This window comes from Engraulis encrasicolus, chromosome 11, assembly GCF_034702125.1.
Source record: "Engraulis encrasicolus isolate BLACKSEA-1 chromosome 11, IST_EnEncr_1.0, whole genome shotgun sequence".
Classification (NCBI taxonomy): Eukaryota; Metazoa; Chordata; class Actinopteri; order Clupeiformes; family Engraulidae; genus Engraulis; species Engraulis encrasicolus.
The window spans coordinates 17,741,804-17,764,128 of NC_085867.1; the positions used below are offsets into that span (position 1 = coordinate 17,741,804).

At 44.4% G+C, this 22,325-nt stretch overlaps 1 protein-coding gene across 1 annotated transcript in view; it reads right to left on the reverse strand.

Annotated features, from left to right (window-relative positions):
* Window positions 1-22,081, reverse strand: part of st8sia4 (ST8 alpha-N-acetyl-neuraminide alpha-2,8-sialyltransferase 4) — a 28,255-nt gene extending 6,174 nt beyond the window's left edge. Inside the window, exons 1-4 of the mRNA XM_063210083.1 lie at window positions 21,852-22,081; window positions 16,542-16,682; window positions 7,207-7,464; window positions 2,600-2,893 (exon numbers count right to left, since the gene is read on the reverse strand). Coding sequence (XP_063066153.1) covers window positions 2,600-2,893; window positions 7,207-7,464; window positions 16,542-16,682; window positions 21,852-21,964 — 806 coding nt within the window. The 5' untranslated portion in view covers window positions 21,965-22,081. The remainder of the gene's footprint in view (window positions 1-2,599; window positions 2,894-7,206; window positions 7,465-16,541; window positions 16,683-21,851) is intronic.
* Between the last annotated feature and the right edge of the window lie 244 nt (window positions 22,082-22,325).

A 22,325-nucleotide genomic window follows, 5' to 3' on the forward strand; every position in this document is an offset into this window, starting at 1 on the left:
CCCCTTGAGCAGTGTGGGGTTAGATGCCTTGCTCAAGCTATGGATCTGTTGTGTTCCCACTGATGCAAAAATCGAATCTGTGAACCTTTCTGAGCCAAGCCCAACTTCCTAACCATTTGACCATAGTTGACACAGTATAGACCCTTCCTGTACTACACAGTTATCTATGAATGCAAGTAACTGGGATCTGTCTGTGTATGTGTCCCTGTTGCGCATCACATCAAAATGATCACTGGCAGCTACGTATCTATACTGGATATACATAACCATAACACATTTGGTGTCTTGCAAATGATACAAGTGAATGCCGGACCAGCTGTAATTTTGCTAGAAAAAAGAATGCAAAATATACAGAAAGAGAAGTTTCAGCTGCCTTTTGTCTGTGTATCACTCTTGACAACATGGCCACTCACTTCCTCACACATCACAGCTGCATAAACATGCACTGCAGATGCACCGATGAAGGTGACTTTTACTTCAAAAAGCTCAATCATATCTCAAAGGGTTGAAGGAGACTCTCAGATCTGTAATAGCGTTTGACATTGATGTTAAGAAGCTGAATGGAATCAGAAAATTCAGAGATAATGCACGACTGTTAATTCCAATGACTCTTCATTGTACAATGCCTCATAACATCAGAAAACACAGAGAGGGGGAGCACTGAGGATGGTGGAACTGGATGGTAGTGACATTGAGTGGAGAAAGCTCTATATATGAGGAAACACTGAGGAAAGATGTGACATCATTAACTTTGAAAGGCTCAGTGGTATCAAAAAATGTTGACTTTTCTTAGTCGCTTTGACTGCTTGAACTGGCAGCCGCCACAGGCCCCTTTGTAATCCAATTGCCAGCTGAGTTCATCCCTGACCTCATTTCTTCAACAAATATTTTTTTTACCAAAGAACATTTTCTTTCTCCACTTCTCTCTTTTCCGCTTGATGGTGTCTCTCTGTATTGCCTGGTTTTGTTGATCTGGTTTGTTAGTTTTCAGTCCATTTTATAGTTTTTGGTTTATTTCTTGGGCTGAGGGGAGGTTGCGGGTGTTCAAACACAGTTCATATGATTGCTTCTATTGGTATCTTTTGTTTGATTTTTCTGTATCTGACTGTAAAGTAAATCTAAATATCATATACATTATAGGCCTCTTATGATTCCTGATCTGAACTCTATGAATGGATTTTTCTTTTAAATCAAAGTAAAACATGGGGGGAAAACGTTGAGAGAGAACACATCATCTTTGATGGGGATGACATTACCTTTAGAGGACTCAATATGATGAAAGGACTTATGGAGACTCTAACATCTTTGATAGTGGTGGTGACATTGACTTTTAAAAGGCTCTATGATGACTTTGACTTTAAAGGATTCAGTTCTCCGCTAACCCTTTCTGATACCATATGCCAACAGAAAGTGTTGGAGGAGAGTCTAAAATGGTGGTGGGGGTGTTGCTAACCTCCTGACGGGGCGTTGAGAGGGTTTCCCACACAGCACAGCTAGTATGGCAGATTCAATGATAAAGGTGACTTTTACCATGCTCATAACAGGAGGGTATGAAATACAAACATTCACTACAAGAAACTGAATGGTGCTGTTGCTCCTCGCCAAACAGCACAGATGAGGTGTGGCAAAAAAATAGTCATTTCATTTTGATAAAGGTCATTTTGATCGTGAAAAAGATGAACAATATCAAAACATGCAGAGGGAGAGTGTAAGATTTTTTCATGATAGTGACTGAGTGGCCGAGCGCAGTGGATAACTGCACAGAATAAGGAGTAGAGACAGGAGTACACGGTTACCAAAATAACAACGTTGACTTCCAAGAAGCTGAATGATTGGAGTGCTGTGGCACAAGGTGCATCTGAGAACATATACAGGCAAAGCACCCATGGGGATTCGACCTCATCAATTTCTCCTTTGCTGTCCCAATCTTTTGTATCTTGTTAATAAAAGCAAGACACCACTTTTTTTTTAAAACGCTAAATCTAAAAAGCTAATGCACCTGACCACATGTACGGCTTATGGTACATTTCTATGGGGATTCAGGTTTCAGTCTGGGTGCCTGCACCATTTCCTAACAATACATCACTCTTCCCATTTTCTGTCTGAATAAAGGCATGAAATGACTGGGAAAATTGCACTTTTCATACATGAAAAGAGATATCTTCTCCATTGTCCACCATTTTCAATTTCCAAAAATAGACATTTTAGCTGCAAAACTTACTAAACTTTGGTCATACTAGTGAATCTAGTGAATCTAGTGAATATTAGTTTGTTATTTAGTAGGTATTCATGAAATGATCAACTTTGGCAATAGGCAGCACAATTTCAATGAGCAACATCGTTGCAACACCTACTCAGGCTACCGTCCTGCGCAGTGCACCTTTAAAGAACAAAGGTGAATGAGAGTTAATGTGGCGCAATGCATAGAGCACCCGAACCATATACACGAGGACCCACCCGGGTAGGTTCCAGTCTGGCCTGGCTCATTTCCCAACCCTTCTCTCTCCTCTCTCTCCCACCACTTTGCTGTTGCATCTCTTCACTGTAGGAAACAAAAGAAGGAAGAGAGAGAAGCCAAACGGCGCTTCTGAATGCTCACCCCCTGACGGCGTGGACGAGTCGCAGGGAGGGGTACGCGGTGCGCACGCTGAGCTCCCTCTTCAAAATCAGCTCGTTGACGTTGACCACGTGCTTCTCGCCGCCCTTCACCATGAAGGCGGGGATCCACAACACGCTGTCGTTCAGCGCCCGCAGCCGCTCCACGAAGCGCTCGCGGTCGGTGACGTTGAGCAGGCCCCCGTAGGCGCGCTGGATCACCGACGGGTTCATGGTGGTGAAGTCGGAACGCAGGCCCACGTCATCGGCAAACTCCACCAGCGGCGCCAAGTTACACCTAGCGGGCAGAGAGAGAATACAATTCAATACAATACAATACAAAGACATCCCTGCAACACAGTCCCTGCACATCTCGAATAGACTACAGATAGAGTAGGCAAACTCTAGCAGCGGCACCCGGTTACATGTACTGGCCAGAGAGGGAGAAGAAAATAAAATAGAATCAAATACAATATGATACGTATAATTAAGTTCAATAGAGTATAATAGACAATAACAGAATACAGTAAAGTAGAGTAGAATAGAGTACAAAGTAAAGAATAGAATTAAAAAATAGAATGGAACCTGGTACAAAATAAGATAAGATAATAAGATAAATAAGATAATAAGACTAGAGTAAATATGCTGTACGTCTGTTTATTGCCACCAGTACAAGTACAGCATACGTTGAAAGTGTTCCCCAAAGTATCATTTATTGAATCTGTGTAATATATTTTAAGACTAGAGTTCAACACTATGCAGAGTAAATAGAGAAACATGGAGGCTATAGAGAATACACAAATACAAAATCAGCACTCACACACACACACACACAGCAACAGGCCCATTTCGCATTTAGAGTAGTGTAGCTTGTGGCAGCGGAGGGGAGAGGCCGACAGCATGGAGTCAGCCAGGCGGAGACAGAGAGGGAGACGTAGAGAGAGGCTCTAACATCAGTTAGTCACCCGGCGGTGGGGAACCGAACCAACGAGCACGCACGCGAACGGCACAATTAGCAGCCCTGCTGGGTCTCTTCAGGCAGCACAGAGGGACTCAGGTGGCTCTGAGGACACAATCACCAGTCTCCATCTTACAGTGGAGTTATAGGCAGGTGGAAAAGCGACGCCGTGAAGGAGGTTAAAAATAGAGCGCAAGGCGAGGCAATTCAAGGAAATATGCGCTCTCTCTCTCTCTCTCTCTCTCTCTCTCTCTCTCTCTCTCTCTCTCTCTCTCTCTCATATGAAATATGACAAACAGCAGTCGCAGAATCAGGATTGAGAAGTGGATGGCAGGTGGGAGAGAGAAGAGAGAGAGAGAAAAAAAGAAAATAATTCTTCACATTGCAACCTCACTTGCCACCCGAGATGGTTATCAGCAAATACTGACAGAAGAAATGCAATTTGGATCCCGATGGCGGGAGAAGAGTATTAAACTTATGCGGGCCGGAACGGTAATAAATTCTCAAGGCCCCTCCGTGTTGGTGTTCTCTGTGAGTTAATTTGTTTTTCCGCCACAACCCGCGGCTAGGTGCAATCCATCAAACCAGCTTCTTTCACAGAAGTTTGAAAAAAAATCAATTTATATTTCTGTCTGTATGCAGGTGAGGGCCAATCGTGCAGAGCGGGACAACAAATGGACGCGGAGGGTCTTTGCTGATGGCCTGGGGAAGCACCTGAGCCCAAAGTAATGCCCACCATCTGAGACGGACTTGTATTCTCTCTCTCGCTCTCGCTCTCTCTCTATATATATATAGAACCATTTCAAAACTACAGTTATACACGCCCCCCCACCACTTCAAAACTACCGCTCCATTTTCTGCTGAGATTGCAGAGCTCTCGTCCAGCCCTATTTTAACGGCAAAAACAGCTGGCAACGAAAAAAACAACCGCATATATTACAATATGTTTACATTCACACAAAAAAGAGAGGACATCCTTTCGGCTAGAACCAGCAGGTGGTAAAAGCACTTTAGTGGGATGAGTAAATCAGTCTAGAACGTAATAAGGGGAAAGGTCAGTTTGTGAAATTGACCCCGAGCATTGTTAAATCTAGACCTCTCTCTAAGACGCACAGCTGGAAACTGCTTTAAATGAGATTACAGTTTACACTTGTAAAAGAGAAGGCAAGATCACCAACCATTGATTTCATCTTGCTTTTTTGCGAGGTGTTTTGTCAGCTTTTGTAGCTGGCCGAGAAAATTGACGTTTTGAGGAAAAATACCTTGCCTCCTTGTCCTGGATTTCTACCTCTTTGCCTTGGGCTAACTCGATTGGGAAATAACAATTGTTATACGATTACGGTGCACTTACATCATGCCTTTACAGCACTCTGGGAAGAGGAGAGGTAGTCTAGTCTGATTTGTCTGACTTGCCGTAAATGCTCAGACATGCAAGAGGTTTTGAGAGGATGTTAACCTTTAAAACCAGTTTAAATGCCTCCCTGCATGCACGTTAAACTCAGGGATATCCAAGATAGACCTTTTCTCATAGCTCTTGGCTACAGTAATTCAGAAACATTATGCACAGGTATAGCCGGGCACTTTGCCAATAAAGCTTCAATAGAACGTAATTGTGTTAGAAATGAACATCAGAAGTCCCCACTTGTAAAAAAAAGATTGTCTGATTAACGGCGGAAACAGAACATGTTTTGTTTGAGACAGATGGGTAGGGTTTTACTCCTACAGTCAGATCGTAAGATAATCAGGACAAATCAAACTGAAATCTTGCAAAACCCTGAACAATATCTCAAGTCTTACACATCTGCACTGGGCTTTGCAAACGCTTTCATTCTAGCCCCAAATTCAGCTCAGGATGTTGTTCTGGGTCACACATAGTCTGTCTCACACACACACACACACACGCACGCACGCACGCACGCACGCAAACACACACACACACACACACACACACACACACACACACACACACACACACACACACACACACACACACACACACACACACACACACACACACACACACACAAGAGACACAGAAAAAAAGGAACCAGGTGAAAGGCTGGTCAGGGGAAGCCGGGTGTACAATAGTAGTCTGAAGTCTAAAGGGGGTTCAAAAGAGGATTTGGGCAGCCTATTTAAGACTCGCTGTCAGTGGCTGAACAACTGCACACAGGGCCCCAGGGCAAAACACTGATAGGGCCCCCAGATGGCCTGCCAAGGTCATACTAGGTCCCCCAACACCAATACAGCAGGGCCCTGGGCCCAGGGGCAAATGCCCCGCTCGTGCCCCTTACAGCTCTGCCCCTGCTCGGTGCGCAGTCCACCATGAATGAGCTGGAGCTAGGCTTGTCTTTGTTGAATGAGCTGGAGCTAGGCTTGTCTTTGTCCGACACAAAAAAAGGGAATGAAAACCAGTGACACGGTAGCAGGTGTCCAGGGTACAGAGGGGCCTTCTTTTTCCTATTTTACCCTCCAAGAGAAGCGGAGGACTGAGATTGTCTAAAGTGGACATGCAGCTGGCAAACAAACCTAAAAGCTGTGGCCAAGATAAGCAAATAAGTGTTTTGGCAAGACATGACTTTCAGTGTGAAGATGAGTGCAGGGTTGTAAGTGCTTGCCCTCTCACAGACAGATGGATACACCATTTTCTCACACATTCAAGACACTCGTTTTCTCTCTCTCTCTCTCCCTCTCTCTCTCTCTCTCTCTCTCTTGTCAGCCACAAACCGTCTGTTTCTATGCGTCTTGCTCTCTCTCTACTGCTCTCTCCCTCTCTTCCTGTGTTATCCTCAAACTACCATTCTCTCTCCCAGGCATGCACACACACACGCAGAGGCAAAAGTACTCTGCAACTCACGTTGTTGCACCATCAGTGCCTTTTTGCAGCACCATTGAGGCACAATGTGGCATCATAAAGGATATTTTTGATACCCTTTTCTCTGGAAAAAGTTGTTCTGTACCTGTCCTGGAGGTTTTTGCACCCAAAAGATCGACACATCAACATGGCATCATGACGAATGTGTATAAATACAATGCCAATTTGAATCGCGTGTATGATCTATGACATCCTGTGAGGTTCGGCACAACCGTGGGAAAACTACTTGCCTGGCACAGGCCTGGTCACGTGACCAAACTGCTTTGCTGTGGTGTTGACCACGACTTAACAAGACAATGTGTTGCACCAACACACGGAATGCACTGGTTTGAAAATAACATTTTCATGTCTTTTCATGATGCCAGTCTGAGCATATTGTAAAAGTACCTTAGAGGGTACTGAAGGAACATGACTGTTCTGCAAAAAGATACTGCTAGTGATGCGACAAGCTGAGGTAGAGAGCAGAACTTCCATTTATGTCTGAAACGCACACACACACACACACACGCGCGCGCACGTGCGCGCACACACACACACACACACCAAAGGCTCACAAGAAACACAAACAGGAAGAAAAAAGATAAGAGCTTGAGAGAGAGAGAGAGAGAGAGAGAGAGAGAGAGAGAGAGAGAGAGAGAGAGAGAGAGCATGAGAGAAAAAAAGCATCCAACCTTAACACAAAAAAGAGGCTGAGAGTTTGAGAGAGAGAGAGAGAGAGAGAGAGAGAGAGAGAGAGAGAAAAAAAAACGTGAGAGAAAAATTCATGCATTTGTTATACCTTATCACAAAGTCGTGGCTGTCTATTTCGGGTCCACATCCGCTGCCGAGCAGCACCCCCGAGTTGCCCACCACCGCGCAGGTCCTGAAGCGCCGGTTCTTGAGCGGCGAGACCTCCGGCAGCAGCCTGTGCAGCGTGCGCGAGACGTTCAGCGTCCGGCGCCGGTCCAGCACATAGTGGATGAGGTCGCCCGGCTTAAAACTGCTCTTCACCACGGAAACGTCGCGCTCCGCGTCCAGAAAGCGCAAGATGTCCTTCCTGTTTTGTATACAAGAAGAGAGAAAAAAAGAATTGAGGAGATGTTGGGTTGGGTAGGCGGTTTGAGGTGAGGTGCAGGTGATGGTAGAAAAAGTGTGTATGTGTGTGTGTATATGCATGTGTGTGTGTATGTACGTATGTGCTTGTGTACGTGTGTATGTGTACGTATGTGTGTGTGCCTGCGTAGCCATGTTTTTTGGAGCACAACCAGGAAAAAAAACACAAAATGGAGAGATGGTGGTGCGTTCTGGGTTGGGTAGGTGGTTGTTGGGCTGCACAATTAATCGAAAATAATCGAAAATCGTGATGTAATAGTGATATCGACATTGTGATAATAATCATAATTTAATCGTGGCAATAGTGACCTGCCTTCAAGCATCCTTGAAGCCAGAATATATTGACAGGCTGGTGTTTCTGGCCAGAAATCTGTCCACCTAAGTTTCATGCTATTGCCTTTTACATAGTTATTACAATTCGGTTTTATTTTATTTGTCCCATATACAATTCATTCTTGGATATATTTCATTTTTTTATCATTTTAAATAAAATTCAGCAAAAAATGAATAATCGTAATTAATAATCGTGATTCCGATTTTGACCCAAATAATCTTGATAATGATTTTTTCATAATTGTGCAGCCCTAGGTGGTTGTTGGTTTGAGGTGTAGGTCATGTGAAGGTGTGTGTGTGTGTGCGTGTGCGTGTGCGTGTGTGTACAGAACGCAGTAGCCATCTTTTTTGGGGACATCATAGCGCAAAGATGTCCTTCCTGTTTTGTGCATACATGTAAAAAAGTTGAGGTGATGGTGGGTTGTACATGGTTGTAGATGAGGCACACGTGATGTGTGGTGGTGGTGCTGGTGGTGTATGCGTACCATAGTCATCTTTTTTGCTGCATCCAATCTAGGTTACAGTGGTTTGGGGGTAGCGGTGAAAAGAGGTGCACAAAAATCGAAAACATCTTTCTACTTCAGCAGCAGAAGTCTGCTAGTGGGTTCAGTGGATAGAGGTGGTGGTGGATGTGGAGGTGGAGTGGAGGGGAGGGGAGGGGAGGTGTGTGCACTCACAAAAACACCCCACTATGTTTTTTTCTCGTTTTGGACAGCAGTAGTTTTCACTGTTTTGGACAGCACATCAATACAAGTCAACCGTTAAAAGACCATCACAGTTCTGACAAGAAAAGCACAATCTTGATTTCAAAGACTCGTGAGCTATTTTTCCAAGAGAAGTTCTGTCATGCTAGACCTTCTGAATCAGACCGAATGACACACATTACATTAGTGCTCATCCTCTTCTGTCAATTATAAAAAAGAAAAGGAATAACAAACAACAAACATCAACAAAAATAAACATCAACACCAAAGGCACAACAGATCATTCATTTTTCATGCATTCATTCCTCAAGACCCAAGAATATCCCACTGTAATAAATAAAACAATACTAGGCATTCAATAATACGTATGACAAAAAAGCTTCCCAACAATAAAAAAACAAACAAACAAACAAACAAAAGACTAAACAGATCAACAACATGTCATGGCATTTCCTTATGTTTCTTTAATGTGATAAGTGACGCAACAGTTGCAGGTTGCAAGAAACTGTCACGGGTGTCACATGAAAGTCTGTTAGTGCAGGCTGTGTGTCTGTGGTGCTGGTGCATATGACACAAAGCAATCTGTCGATTTCTCTCCTGGGATACCGTCAGTGTCAGTCAACGCTTGCCCACACACACACATACCCCTTAATCATGTGCACATATGCACCCCCCCCCCCCACACACACACACACACACACACACACAAACACACACACAGAGAGTCATTCACACACACACGAACATGATGCCTCTTAGTCATGCACACACACACACACACACACACACACACACACACACACACACACACACACACACACACACACACACACACACACACACACACACACACACACACACACAAAATATGTGGCGAGAGGAAGGAGAAGACAAGGCAGCATAGCATGTGCATAGAAGAGTTCTTTGACGACTCTGGCATTTAAACACATCCACCCAGACTACATTTGGAAGAGCAAAACACAGTCTACGCTAAATCAGGAAACACGGGGGTACACGGGGTCAGCAGGAGGAACTTGAGAGTGTGCCGTGCACAGTAGACTGATTCAAAGCGTCTTCACATTTCTTATGCAAAACAAGGAGAACTCCATGGCACTCATTTGCAAAGCTGTTTAAAAGCCTTTATTGTTCTGGCTGGGTCGTATTAACCTTTATTTTGAAAATCTGACACGTCTTGGCAGCCATGTCTTCTTCAGCGAGTTTAATCGCTCTAACAGCAAACCTTACAGTAAAATGCAGTGCTAATTCAACTGTACTCTTGGACCAAACGCCCTTTAAAAGATGTTAAATAGACTCTATAAGTGCTGTATTAACACTGCATATCTTACTGTGTGTGTTGCTGAAAGAACTGTTTGACTCCCTGAAGAAGGCATGACTGTCAAAACACGTCAGAGTTTCTTTAGGAAAGATACAACACAATGAAGGTTGTTTAACGTTTCATAAATGAGAGTGCTCGGGAGTTCCTCTGGCTCTGCATATTAAATCTCCCCATGCAAAGAAACTTCAAACAGCACTCAGGCAAACATCTGCCCGAGTCCAGGAAATTTGAGGATGTCAAAAACAAGAAGAGATCCGCAATCGTAAACATGACCAGTCACGTTAATGACAGACTCAAGACAAAAGGCGGATATAGTACACACGACACACACACACACACACACCAGAGAAAAACAATGTACAGTATGTCTGACTCAGTGTATTTTCTGTTTAAAGACGTCTTGAGAGTGCAGAGCCGCAACAACAAAAAAGGATATCTATAAAAAGTCTTCTAACTCTAGTTTACACCAAACGCTACTCACTCGACAGATAACTATAAGTCTATCTTTTTGAACATTCTTCTCAGCTAAGTGAACAGAGCATTTCATATAGACACTATAGGAACAACATGCTTTCTAAGCCATAGAAACACTCCTTCTCTGAACTAGTTTTTAGAACCGTTTTTAATCCACTCATGGAACAGAAGACACATCTCCGCTTCTGTTGACAATGAAGCTATTATCATTGTTATTACTTTGATATAATCAATATGCATGTACCTCCAACCATGCAAATAATGTGTTTACTTGACATACAGGTCCAGCCCATTATCAAATGCTGATTAAAACTTGATAAAACACCCAAAGCTGATTAAAAATGTGACCGATGGTCTGATTCAGTGAAAGCAATTACACAACACCTACAGGAGCAGAGGCTTCTATCTAAAGCAACTTGCAGCTATTTTTAGGCCCAGGCACAGGGCACAGTCCCCTGGTGCAACGTGTGTGGGGTTAGGAGCCTTGACATGTCCCCTCTGTTTGTCTGTGCTATTTACTGTGCTTGTATGCCATCTCGACCAGAACTCCCTGGAGAATGAGACGTGATTTCTCAATGGGACCTTCCTTGATAAATAAAGCTCAAAGAAAAAAATACTTATATTTTTAATCCAGGAGGAGACCCACATTCTGGCAACTGGGAAAGGATTTCGAACCTGTGCCCATTCTGTCCCCAGAACCATCTCAGTATTATTTTATTTATTTTTAAAGTGAGGGCAAAAAATCCTTGCTGAAGTGAACTCTCATCTTTATTTGACCATGTGGGATCCAACTACTACAATAGTGAACAAATGGTTTGCTGCAATATTAACTTTGGCTAAAGGACATTAATATTTTTTGTTGTAGTTGTTGTGCATGTTTGAAATATCTCCATGAGGGCCATATATTGAGAGTTTGGGGGGCGTGGAAGGTAACACAGAATAACTGAGAAGCACTGCCCTGGTGCATCATGCCACTCTTGTCCTGGAACGAAGCATCAGTACAAGCAAGCTCACGCCACAAGGCAAGCCTCTGCCAAGCCTTCCGCATAGAGAAAAGGTGCAATAAATAAAATAAATGTTCTTTAAAAAATGCAAGGGACCACATACATTCTACTTATTCCTGTGACCAATCTGTCCCCAGACCAGCTCTGTGTCCTCTAGGGTTTAATATTTTTCCCGAAAATGGCATGAATCAAATCCCGGGATCTGACGGGCCATTTCCCGGGAATCCCGGGAAATCCCGGGTTTTTTTTTTTTTTTTTTTCAAATTTTTTTATCTAGTCATGTAGAGGCTATAATTCAACTGTTCCTCCCAAACTGGCATTTTGTATCAAGTTGTTACTGTTTGTATCATTATTGGGAGAAAGGAATTAAAATAAAGCTCTCCTATCCACCAACACAATAATAATGAAGTGTAAGATGATAGCCTGTGCGCAGCAGCGCTTATCAATGACGGTGGATTGTTGGTGGAGCTCACGACTTTCACCTATAAGTTTGATGCAACAGTGGGTTGGCTATTTTCCATTAAGGAATTGTGTTTGAGGTTGTGCGCAAATCATGCACATTGTCCTTCACCATAGATACACGTCTACCGCCAGCTTCATGAGAACAATGTTTCACTGTCGGCTACTGTGATAAGGCGGTGGAAATATAGCCTATACGATGTCATCTCAATAGTGGAGTTCCGTGCATGGGATTTCATCTGGGTCAGTCAGAAATGGCAGTTTGCTTTAGCGCCAGGAAGAGTGTTTTTTCAAACAAGAAAACTGGTTCACCATAGGAAGGTATGCATGGCTAAACTGACTTTACCGTTTGCCCAAGTGCTATCGTTTTCCTCTGGTAATAGCACCGGGCGTCACTACAGTTAGGTGACCTCGCGCGCATAATAAACCCATTAAAATATAGGCATAGACTTCAGTGTCTTTCAGAGCAATATGAACCAATCACTCGGCTTTTTGCAACTAAACAAAATACTTTCCTGATGTCTACTTAACTAAAAAAGCTGCATTTTGTCTAATATTTGGCGACATTGCCTTGCCCTTTCTGCAGAGCGATTTTGGGAAGCGCCTCTCTCTCGTTCTCTCTCTAGTTTCTCGCTCACACACAAAGCGACGCTTGCACTCTTCGCAAGACATATGTCACTTGACTCATCTTGTTGGATAGACCAGCCAAACTTGCAAGCTAGATACCAATAGTTTCGATTGTGCTGCTTTGGGGAGGAGGCAAAATTGGAACACGTTAACTTTCCGCTCCCTCTCTCACCCTCTCTCGCTACACACACAGCGCGACGTATTCTCGCACTCTTCGCAATGAGTCGTCTTATTGGATACCATCCAAACTTGTAAGCTAGATCAGTGTTTTTCTCAACAGTGGGTGCCGGGCCACCCTGGGGTTGCCGCGGGCCCCTTTCAGGGGTGCCGCGGATTATGTAATTAAAAACATATATACTACTAGTAATACATATTTGTCTAAATTGATAAGTTAATGCTAGTCAGTGGAATCTTTCATCTGCCATTTACACCCAATAAAGTAAATACAACTATAGGTCGCCCAGTCAGGTGCAATTTCCAAATTGTGTTACTTTTCTAAGCTTGTGTGGTATCGGATGCGATGCACATGTTTACGGCGTTGGTTGTTGGGGTGCCTTGACATTTTTCATGAATTGAAAAGGTGCCTCGCCTATAAAAAGGTTGAGAAACACTGAGCTAGATAGCCCAATAGTTTCGATTGTGGCTGCTTGGACTTGGATGTATTTTAAACTGTTAAAATTTAGGCTGCATTAAAGCATCCAACACGTTTCAACTTTTCACGTTGTGGGAAAAGTTGGGAATCGCTATAAGTTAGAGATTTTTTTCAAACATGGGTGCAAGATGTTAAATTAGGCCTACCGCACTGCTTGAATCGACTATGACTGGCCTCAGGCATCTTAAATACTAAAAACTAATAGGCGTGATGGCGGCGGATTCGGTTTTGGAAATTGGAGAAAAAAACAATTAGGGCGGGGGATTAGAAATTCTGAGAAGCGGTTGCGGATGAATAATACTTCAACCGCGCACCTCAACATTGCTGAAATGGGCCTGTACTGCTGCTGCGTAAATGAGCCTGAAGTGTTACCGCTGCTAGAATGGCACTGTTTGCTTATGTTGCTGACAAAGCACTTAATTTTTTTTTCCCGGTTTCCCCGTCATGGCTTTCCGGGAAACGGAAATTGTTTTGATCAGATTTTCCCGGAGATCCCGGGTCCCGGGATTAAACCCCTAGTCACAAAGCCCTGTCCTGAAGTTTGCATTGACACATTGTACCAGTGCAAGCGAGATAGTTGGGGTTTGCAAAATATCGTCGAGACAATATACAGTTTTGCGGCCTCCTTGCGATACACGTGTCAAAACGTGACCCCCTGTATCCTGATGCGTATTCGCTATAGGTTTTTTCCATTACCCACCGTGTCAGTAGAAATACTAAGTCCACCTGCTTCCTCTTTTTAGGAGTGAAACATATTACCAGCAGATTTAGACTATTTCTCGTTATAAAATAACACTGTTAATGACTTCAAAGGCAGCATTGCACTGCAGCTGCACTGCATTCTGGCATTCTATTGCTATACCTGTGTAAGAAAATTTGCAATGCATGTTGCATCACATGTATCGCAATGTGTATCGTACCGTGACCCCTGTATCGTGAAGCTCATTTGTATGGTGAGGTTGCTGGCAATTCCCAGTCCTACGGCCAAGCAAGCTACCAGCGTCACAAGGCAAGCTCCTGCCAAGCTCCTAACCTTGTTAAGAGTCGCTCGGCAGAGAAGGCAGACACTGTGATTGACTCTCGAGGCAAAGTCAGAGAATGGAACGCTGTCCAGACCAGAGCCCAGGGCGCGCTCGCACGGCCCGGCGAACAGGCAGCCGTTCTACTATAAATCTCATTTCCATATCTTGATTGAATTTCGACGGGCAGCATTTTTCAGAAATATGCAGCATCAGAGAATTCAGGGGAGCAGAGCTGCACAGCGCAGCGCAGCACCAGCAGTGAAACTATATCATCACTGCAGCCATATAGACCAGAGCAGTACCCAACAGAGAGCAGGAGCTTCTTCGCCATTATATGCAGCTTTTTCAATCTGCATGGTTGATTGGGGTGTGTGTGTGTGTGTGAGAGAGAGAGAGAGAGAGAGAGAGAGAGTCTGTGTGTGTATGTCTGAGTGTCTCTATGTGCGTATCTTTGTGTCTGTGTGTGGGTATCTGTGTGTGTGTGTGTGTGTGTGTGTGTGTGTGCATCTTTGTGTCTACACGTGCATATCTGTTTGTGTGTGGGTGTGTCTTTGTGAACGTATCTGTCTGTGTGTGTGTGTGTGTGTGTGTCTTTGTGAGTGAATATGTCTGTGTGTGTGTGTCCCGTGTGTGTAAGAGTGTTTGTGTGCCTGTGCGTGCGTGCGTGCGTGCGTGCGTACGTGCGTATCTATCCGTGCATATCTATGTGTGTGTGTGCGTGTGTGTGTGTGTTCCACTGAGACCAGCCAGAAATAAGACCAGCTGCTATTCTTAGCACTCCAGGACAGTTCTGCAACCATAATAAATTTAGAGACTAATTGGATTTCAGTTGTACTTAAAATTTACATAAATTTCAATTGCTTGCCTACACACCTCTGAAAATACACCATTCCCCTAGTTAGGCTCAATATACAACGGTAATGCAATACCAAAAACATTTTTTTTTTGTGAGATCAGATGTCATAACACACCCGCCACCCACCAAATGCATTCGTCTCCCCTTCACATCTGACTTAATTGGGTCAAGGGGGGAGAACAGGATTCAGTGGCATTCTAGAATATTCTAACTAACCATTTCTGTGTTCCGTGTTCCAGATCTTTCTATGCCCCCTGTTGCCTTCCGCTCCTCTGTCTGCTCTCAGAGGCCAGAACATGCTTCATTACTGACCTTCCGGAGAGACGCAGAATTAAAGCAGGACCAGTGACCTTGATTTCTGCTTCTCCTCTCTCTCTCTCGCTCTCTCTCTCTTTTCCTCTCGCTCTCTACTCATCCATCCCTCTCTCTTCATCTCTCCCATTTCCACCCCTCATCTATCTCTCGTTCTCTCACACTTTATTCTACACCTCCCCCCCTCTCTTTTTTCACCCTCTCATCTTCTCTTTCACTACATCTCTCTGCCCTCCTCTCTATCTCACTTTCCACTCACCCACCACCAACCCTCTCCTTCCCTTCCCTTCCCTTCTCCTCCACTGCTGCTGTGACTCCACTCCTCTCCTCTCACCACTCATCCATTCCTCTCCTCCCTCCACTCCTCCATTCCTCCTCTCCTCCCTCCACTCCTCCATTCCTCCCCTCCTCCATTCCTCCCCTCATCCATTCCTCCATTCCTCCCCTCCTCCATTCCTCCCCTCATCCATTCCTCGCCTCACTCCACTCCTCCATTCCTCTCCTCCCTCCACTCCTACATTCCTCTCCTCCCTCCACTCCTCCATGCCTCTCCTCCCTCCACTCCTCCCCTCATCCATTCCTCTCCTCCCTCCACTCCTCCATTCCTCTCCTCACTCCACTCCTCCTCCACTTTCCTCCTTCCTCCACTCCTTCTCTGCCCTCTCTTCTCCTTCACTGTGGCTGTTCCTCCACTCCTCCACTCCTTCATTTCTCTACTCCATTCCTCCACTCCTCCACTCCTCCACTCCTTCATTTCTCTACTCCATGCCTCTCTCTCCTCCCTCCACTCCTCCGTTCCTCTACTCCACTCCTCCATTCCACGGCGGCCCCGAAAACTGTATCAGGTGACATCTGCGAGTCTAGCACGCGTGTTCAAAAATAAACCGGCGTGTGCTGCCTGTCGCCGACACATCCCCACGTCGTTGCAGAACCCCCCCCCCACCATTCTCCATTTCTCCCTCTCCCTCAGTCACCACCATTCAGCGTCCCCTTCTTCTTCCCCTCTCTCTTTCCGTCGCCCCCATGCAGTGGCAGCAGCCCCTCCTTCCCTCCCTCCGTCACCCCCTCTCTCTATCCCTCCGTCACCCCCTCCCTCCCTCTCTCCCTCCCTCTCTCCCTCTCTCTATCCCTCTCTCTATCCTTCCCTCCCTCCGTCACCCCCTCTCTCTATCCCTCCGTCACCCCCTCCCTCCCTCTCTCCCTCCCTCTCTCCCTCTCTCTATCCCTCGGCCCCATGCTCACCTTATCATGAGCACCAGCGTGGAGTTCACCCTCCAGCCGTCCGCGGAGGGCTGCGGGACGTCGGGCACCATCCTGCTCCCGCCACCTCCTCTCCTCTCCGAGCCGTTGACCATCAGTCTGGAGGCTATTAGCTCACCATCTCTGGAGGGGGGAGAAGAGGAAGAAAAAAATGAGTGAAAAAGAGGAAAGAGAGGAATAATAGAAAAAAAAGAAGAGTGGGTTGATGGGTTGGGCTGAGTGCAGGGTGTGTGCTTGTGTGCATGTGTGTGTGTGTGTGTGTGTGTGTGTGTGTGTGTGTGTGTATGTGTGCACGCACACACTTATGTGTGTGTGTGTGTGGGTGGGTGTGTTGGAGGGGGTAAAAGGGATTGCTGTGATACTGATCTCCTAGCTCTCAGTGTAACCAAAGCCCTTGTCACATGTGTATGTGTATGTGTGTGTGTGTGTGTGTGTGTGTGTGTGTGCGTGCGTGCCTTGCTGTGCAGCCTATGGCGCTTGTGATTTTGAATGACACACACATCCCAGTGCTGTGACATTTCCAACAAGAGAAAAAGAGAAGTAGTAGAGTACAAATAAAAGCACCTCTCATAACCTGTTGACAACATGTGGGGAATACCGTGCTGCTTAAAAGTGAAACCATGGGGGTAGCGTGCTGGCATCGCACTCATGCACCCTATCATGAATGAGCTTGCATGCCCATGGGGGCCCAGGATCAAGTCTGACTTGGGTCCTGTCCCTAGGTCTCTCGCTCCCAGGAGGTATTCCAAGAACATTGGTAAGTGGTATAAGTGGTAAACCTAGCTAAGTTAACCCATTGATGCCTAAAGCATCTGCAAAAAAAACGCCTGCTGCTGAATGCCTAAACCCTTGTTGGGAAAGTTGCCCTCAGCCTATAAAAACCTAAATATCTTACCCTCTGATGCACATGAAAATGTAAAATAAGTTGCGTTTAAACCCTCATCTTACATTAGAATGTTTTCATTCAGCTGTAACATACCCACATTTTTATTAAAAAAGCTAAAATCTCAAGAGCCTGAATACAGCATATACAGTATGTGTCTCCAGGCACCAACGGTTAAAGGACATATACGAGTCATCAGGCTGAAATGGATGAAACCACAGGAAGTGGTAATCCTGCTAAAAGATAACCTACAGGTGACATGCAGTGAAGACAGTGAGGACTCCAGCACCCTATATTAGCTGATTTACCACATCCTCCAGGTTATCTTAACCTGGTTTGCTTCTGATAAGTGGGGAATACTGCCCCAGTCTCTTCCCGTCATGATCTTCACTGTCCTATCTACACTACAATAAAGCCAAAAAGCACATACAAAAAAAACCCCACAGAGAAACCATTTGCCAATCCTTCCCGTCACCATTCCTGGACTAACAAGTCGGAGCACGCTCGCTCAACTTCTTCGGGTGAAACCAAACATCAGAAAACTACTATAGTCAAACGCCACCAAACTTCCCCCCATTGTTTTCAGTCCGTCTACTGTCTGTGACTGTTTATGAACTCTTAACCACAGATCAGGTGCTGCGACATCATCTGGTGACAAACAGACAGCATTCGCCTGTCTCTGACTGTCTGTGTACGATGAGAAAAACCACATCCTCAAACTAGCATTGGCACAAAAGTCACTAAGGCAGTGATTCTACCATTACAGAGGTATTTAAGAACTCTCTCCCCCCCCTCCTCTCCCTGGGGTCCAGACATCAGCCATTGAACACCATTGGCAGGCCTGATAGCAGGGGGAAAACCTGAGCCTGAACCTTTGAAAAAAAAGAATAACCTAACTAGCCACTAAATAGTCAGTGTAGTGTTTTTTATTCTTGCTAACAAACTCTGCAAAGCCTGAAATCAGGCACTGAGTCTGATTACTATCAGCCCTGCGTTGGTCACAGACACCAAATACTGCATTGCTCCTACCCCTTTCGTTCCCTGGTGTACCTGGTGTACACTCGTTCAAGTGTACTTTATTGTCAAAAATCCATGTAACAGGGTTAACACAGATGTTGAAATAGGCCTAAGCCTATACTGTGAGGGGAACTCAGGAAACCCAAATCTTTGATCTGACTTGAGATAGACATGAGTTTTTTTTCTGTTGAAGAAAAGCGTCACCAGTGTTCACCACAGGAAGCTCTGCTGAGTATGACCTCACAAAAACAAGATCTTGGTCTTGTCTTGGCACGCGATGCCATTCTCTACTCTTCTTGAGGGAGCCTTCACAGTAACAATACAAGGGTTAATATAACTCTTTGAGATCAATCGGTTTCAGATTACATTTGATCCCACTCAAAATTAGAGTAAATTTCACTCTTTGGTCAATGTAACCTTTTCAGAGTTCATTCTGCTTAATATTGTGTAGGGCTGGGACGATTAAACGACTAATCGTGACTAATCGACTATAAAAATTAGGCGACAAGAATTTTCGACTAATCGTTTCATTTAATTCAATGCTTTTTTACTTACTTTACTAATGCTTTATTGCTTTATTGAAACCTAAAATTTCCCAGCACGTATGATTTCGACATTGTATCTTGGAGTAAATAAGCTACTATCATGATTTAAAGCTCATTGTGAGCTCAGGGACCTAATTTTAACGGTTTCTTTCATTTTCCCCCAATTTCCTTGAAGATTAAAGTGCAAGAGTACTTGAAAAATTAATCGTTTGACTAATCGACTATTCGGGGGAAAAAAAACAGTTGAAAGCTTAATTGGGAGAAAAATAATCGTTTAGGACAGCCCTAATATTGTGTAAATATTAAAGAGGTGTAAAGTTGAACTTCCACTGGCCACCTGAAGATTTTTTTGCTACCTTTTGACCCCACTGTCAGAGTAATTAAAGGGATGGTTCGGAGTAGAATCACCCTAATGCCATTTGAACCGTGACACCCATCCACCTTTACACCCGAAGTGTTTTCTGCCGCAGCCTTACATCAACAGAGTTGCCGTGTTATTCGATGTTTATTCCGGTTAGCTTGACTCAAGCGCATATGGATACTGGGCACCGTCTCCAAACTTTCCCCACAAAAATAACATGTCATTACACCAAACTTCTGCAGTAGCACAAATATGGTCTGTACTCACGAAACGAAGCATTTGGAAGTTTGGAAATAGTCCAGGAGTTTAGTATTATCAACACAAGCTGAATAGCTTCTCTGCTGCTAAAGCTGTGCCAACGTTACTTCCGTCATATGAGACAAGCCCGTAAAAGTCTTCAACAAACTTCCAGACGAGAGTGTTAAAAAAGTTTTCACTGAATTGTGATTAAGGCTTATATTTTCAAGGCAATACTTAAAAGATATTTCAAATCTTACCTACTATCAATTAGACAAGGATTTTCGTTATCAATACTGATGCTGAATTCACTTTTCATTGTGCATATTATGAGCTTCGTTGAGGACTCTTACATGCTTGTCTTAGATGACGGAAGTAACGTTGGCGCAGCTTTAGCAGCAGAGAAGCTATTCGGCTTGTGTTGATAATAATAAACTCCTGGACTATTTCCAAACTTCCAAATGCTTCGTTTCGTGAGTACAGACCATATTTGTGCTACTGCAGAAGTTTGGTGTCATGACATGTTATTTTTGTGGGGAAAGTTTGGAGACGGTGCCCAGTATCCATATGCGCTTGAGTCAAGCTAACCGGAATAAACATCGAATAACACGGCAACTCTGTTGATGTAAGGCTGCGGCAGAAAACACTTCGGGTGTAAAGGTGGATGGGTGTCACGGTTCAAATGGCATTAGGGTGATTCTACTCCGAACCATCGCTTTAAATCTACAATACTCTATCTGGATTCATGCACGCTGGTATATTGACACCCCGTTTTTTCCCCCTGTTGGCAGAGTTATTTGAAAGAAGCTTGTCCCCCATTGTCCCTGAGATGATCTTGCATTTAGTGATAAGCATAGTTGGTGAAATAAGATATTTCATGAGGATTGTGATAATGCCAAGTGGTCTTGAGGGACGCTGGCATAATGGACAGACCCCTAAACTTTGCTCTCTGAAATTAACCTTTCACATTCAACTCCACTGTGAAACACACAGTAAGGAAGCAGTAAGTACAGAGGACTTTTGACAGCTGTAAAGAAAATCTGCTCTCTGTTCTGTAATTGTGGTTTTTATGAACGCTACTTTTTCTAGACAAGTGTGAGGGAAACCACATAACAGTTGCCTGCTGTCTGCAGCTTCAGGCCACAATCTACGTCTTTCTCGTCTCTCACTCCTTTCTGTCTCTGTCAGACATATTCTCTCTCTCTCTCTCTCTCTCTCACACACACACACACACACACACACACACACACACACACACACACACACTCTCTCACACACACACACACACACACACACACACACACACACACACACACACACACACACACACACACACACAAGACTAGAATGCAGACAAAACTGTCAGTCTACAATTTTAGTCGCAAGCACATCACAGGAAGTGTTTGCAGTCATGCTGTATTCAAGCTAATACAGACCTCAAAAGTGTGCAGCACTCAAGCACAGCATTTCAGGCCAACATAAATCTAGTGCATGTTTGAGCTGTAGGCCTATAAATGTGAACCTTCACGTATTCTTCACAAGGCTGTGGGTTCATCAGGGCAGCTAGAACTGGCCTAGTAAATGAAATGCAACAATAGGCTATCAAATGGACTTTCTCCTCCTCAGTCCAGTCATCTACCTCCCCCTCTCACTGTATGTCTCTCACACACTCGTTCGTTGTAAAAGACCACTACAACCTCAGTGACCTAATATTGCATTTTATTGTAGAATTGCGGTGGGTAGGCCTATATAGTAAAATTGCCCCAAGAAAAAAAGACCTAAAATCTGGAGCAAACTAATCTTTCTATTATGGTCCTACAACTGTGCCAAATAAAATAGGCCCAAGCTGTAAATGTGATCATAATATTTAAAATATACATAGCTTACTGTGCAAGATAATTGTTGGACAATTGCCCAACACACACGAAATAGGATAGGTTTTTAAGACACACATTTCCCCGTGGCAAAATGAGCCAGGCCAAACAAAGGAGAATAGCCATCCATCCCGACACAATTGCCATGGGCAGGACCAATTGCAATGGTAGGACACTGCGAGCTGGTACTATCCAGAAAGGAACTTCTTCACCATGAAGACAAAACTAACGTAAAAACAACAACCCACATCAACATATTCAAGCAACAAGAAGGCATATCCCAACGGCAGAGGGGATACACCAGCTATAATACCCTCTGTGATGGGGCTATTCTATTAGCGGTGTCAATAGCAAGGAGAACGTGTGGTAGCCTACCTTATGAGTTGGGCTTCCTGATGTTCCCCACTTCTTGCGATGTCTTTCGTCTTGTAAAATATCAACAGAATACTAATGGTGCACACAGTCCATCGTTTCCAACTAAGGCGCATTTCGTTAATATGAATAGGCTGAGTTTAGAACCTATATCTTCTACGGCCGGTCCGCAGAAAGTCATTCGCTCTCCAAGTGCCTCTCTCGGTTGATACAGACCGACTACCCCGAGTCTGTTGCACATTACCTATTACTTTCGCAGCAGCAGCTGTACACCATGTCCTGCATTTGCGGGCAGCGCTCCGAGATTGAACTGTGCAATGTCCAATCGCATCGGACTCCTAACAACATATGCAAATATTTTATTCGGCACAGCCAATGGGCTTTGTGGTAGGCGTGAGTTGGCGACTTGGAAGTTGTGTTGGGGATCATAGCCCAGCAAAGCGCGGTCAGACGAATAATGAAATTGATCTAAAACAG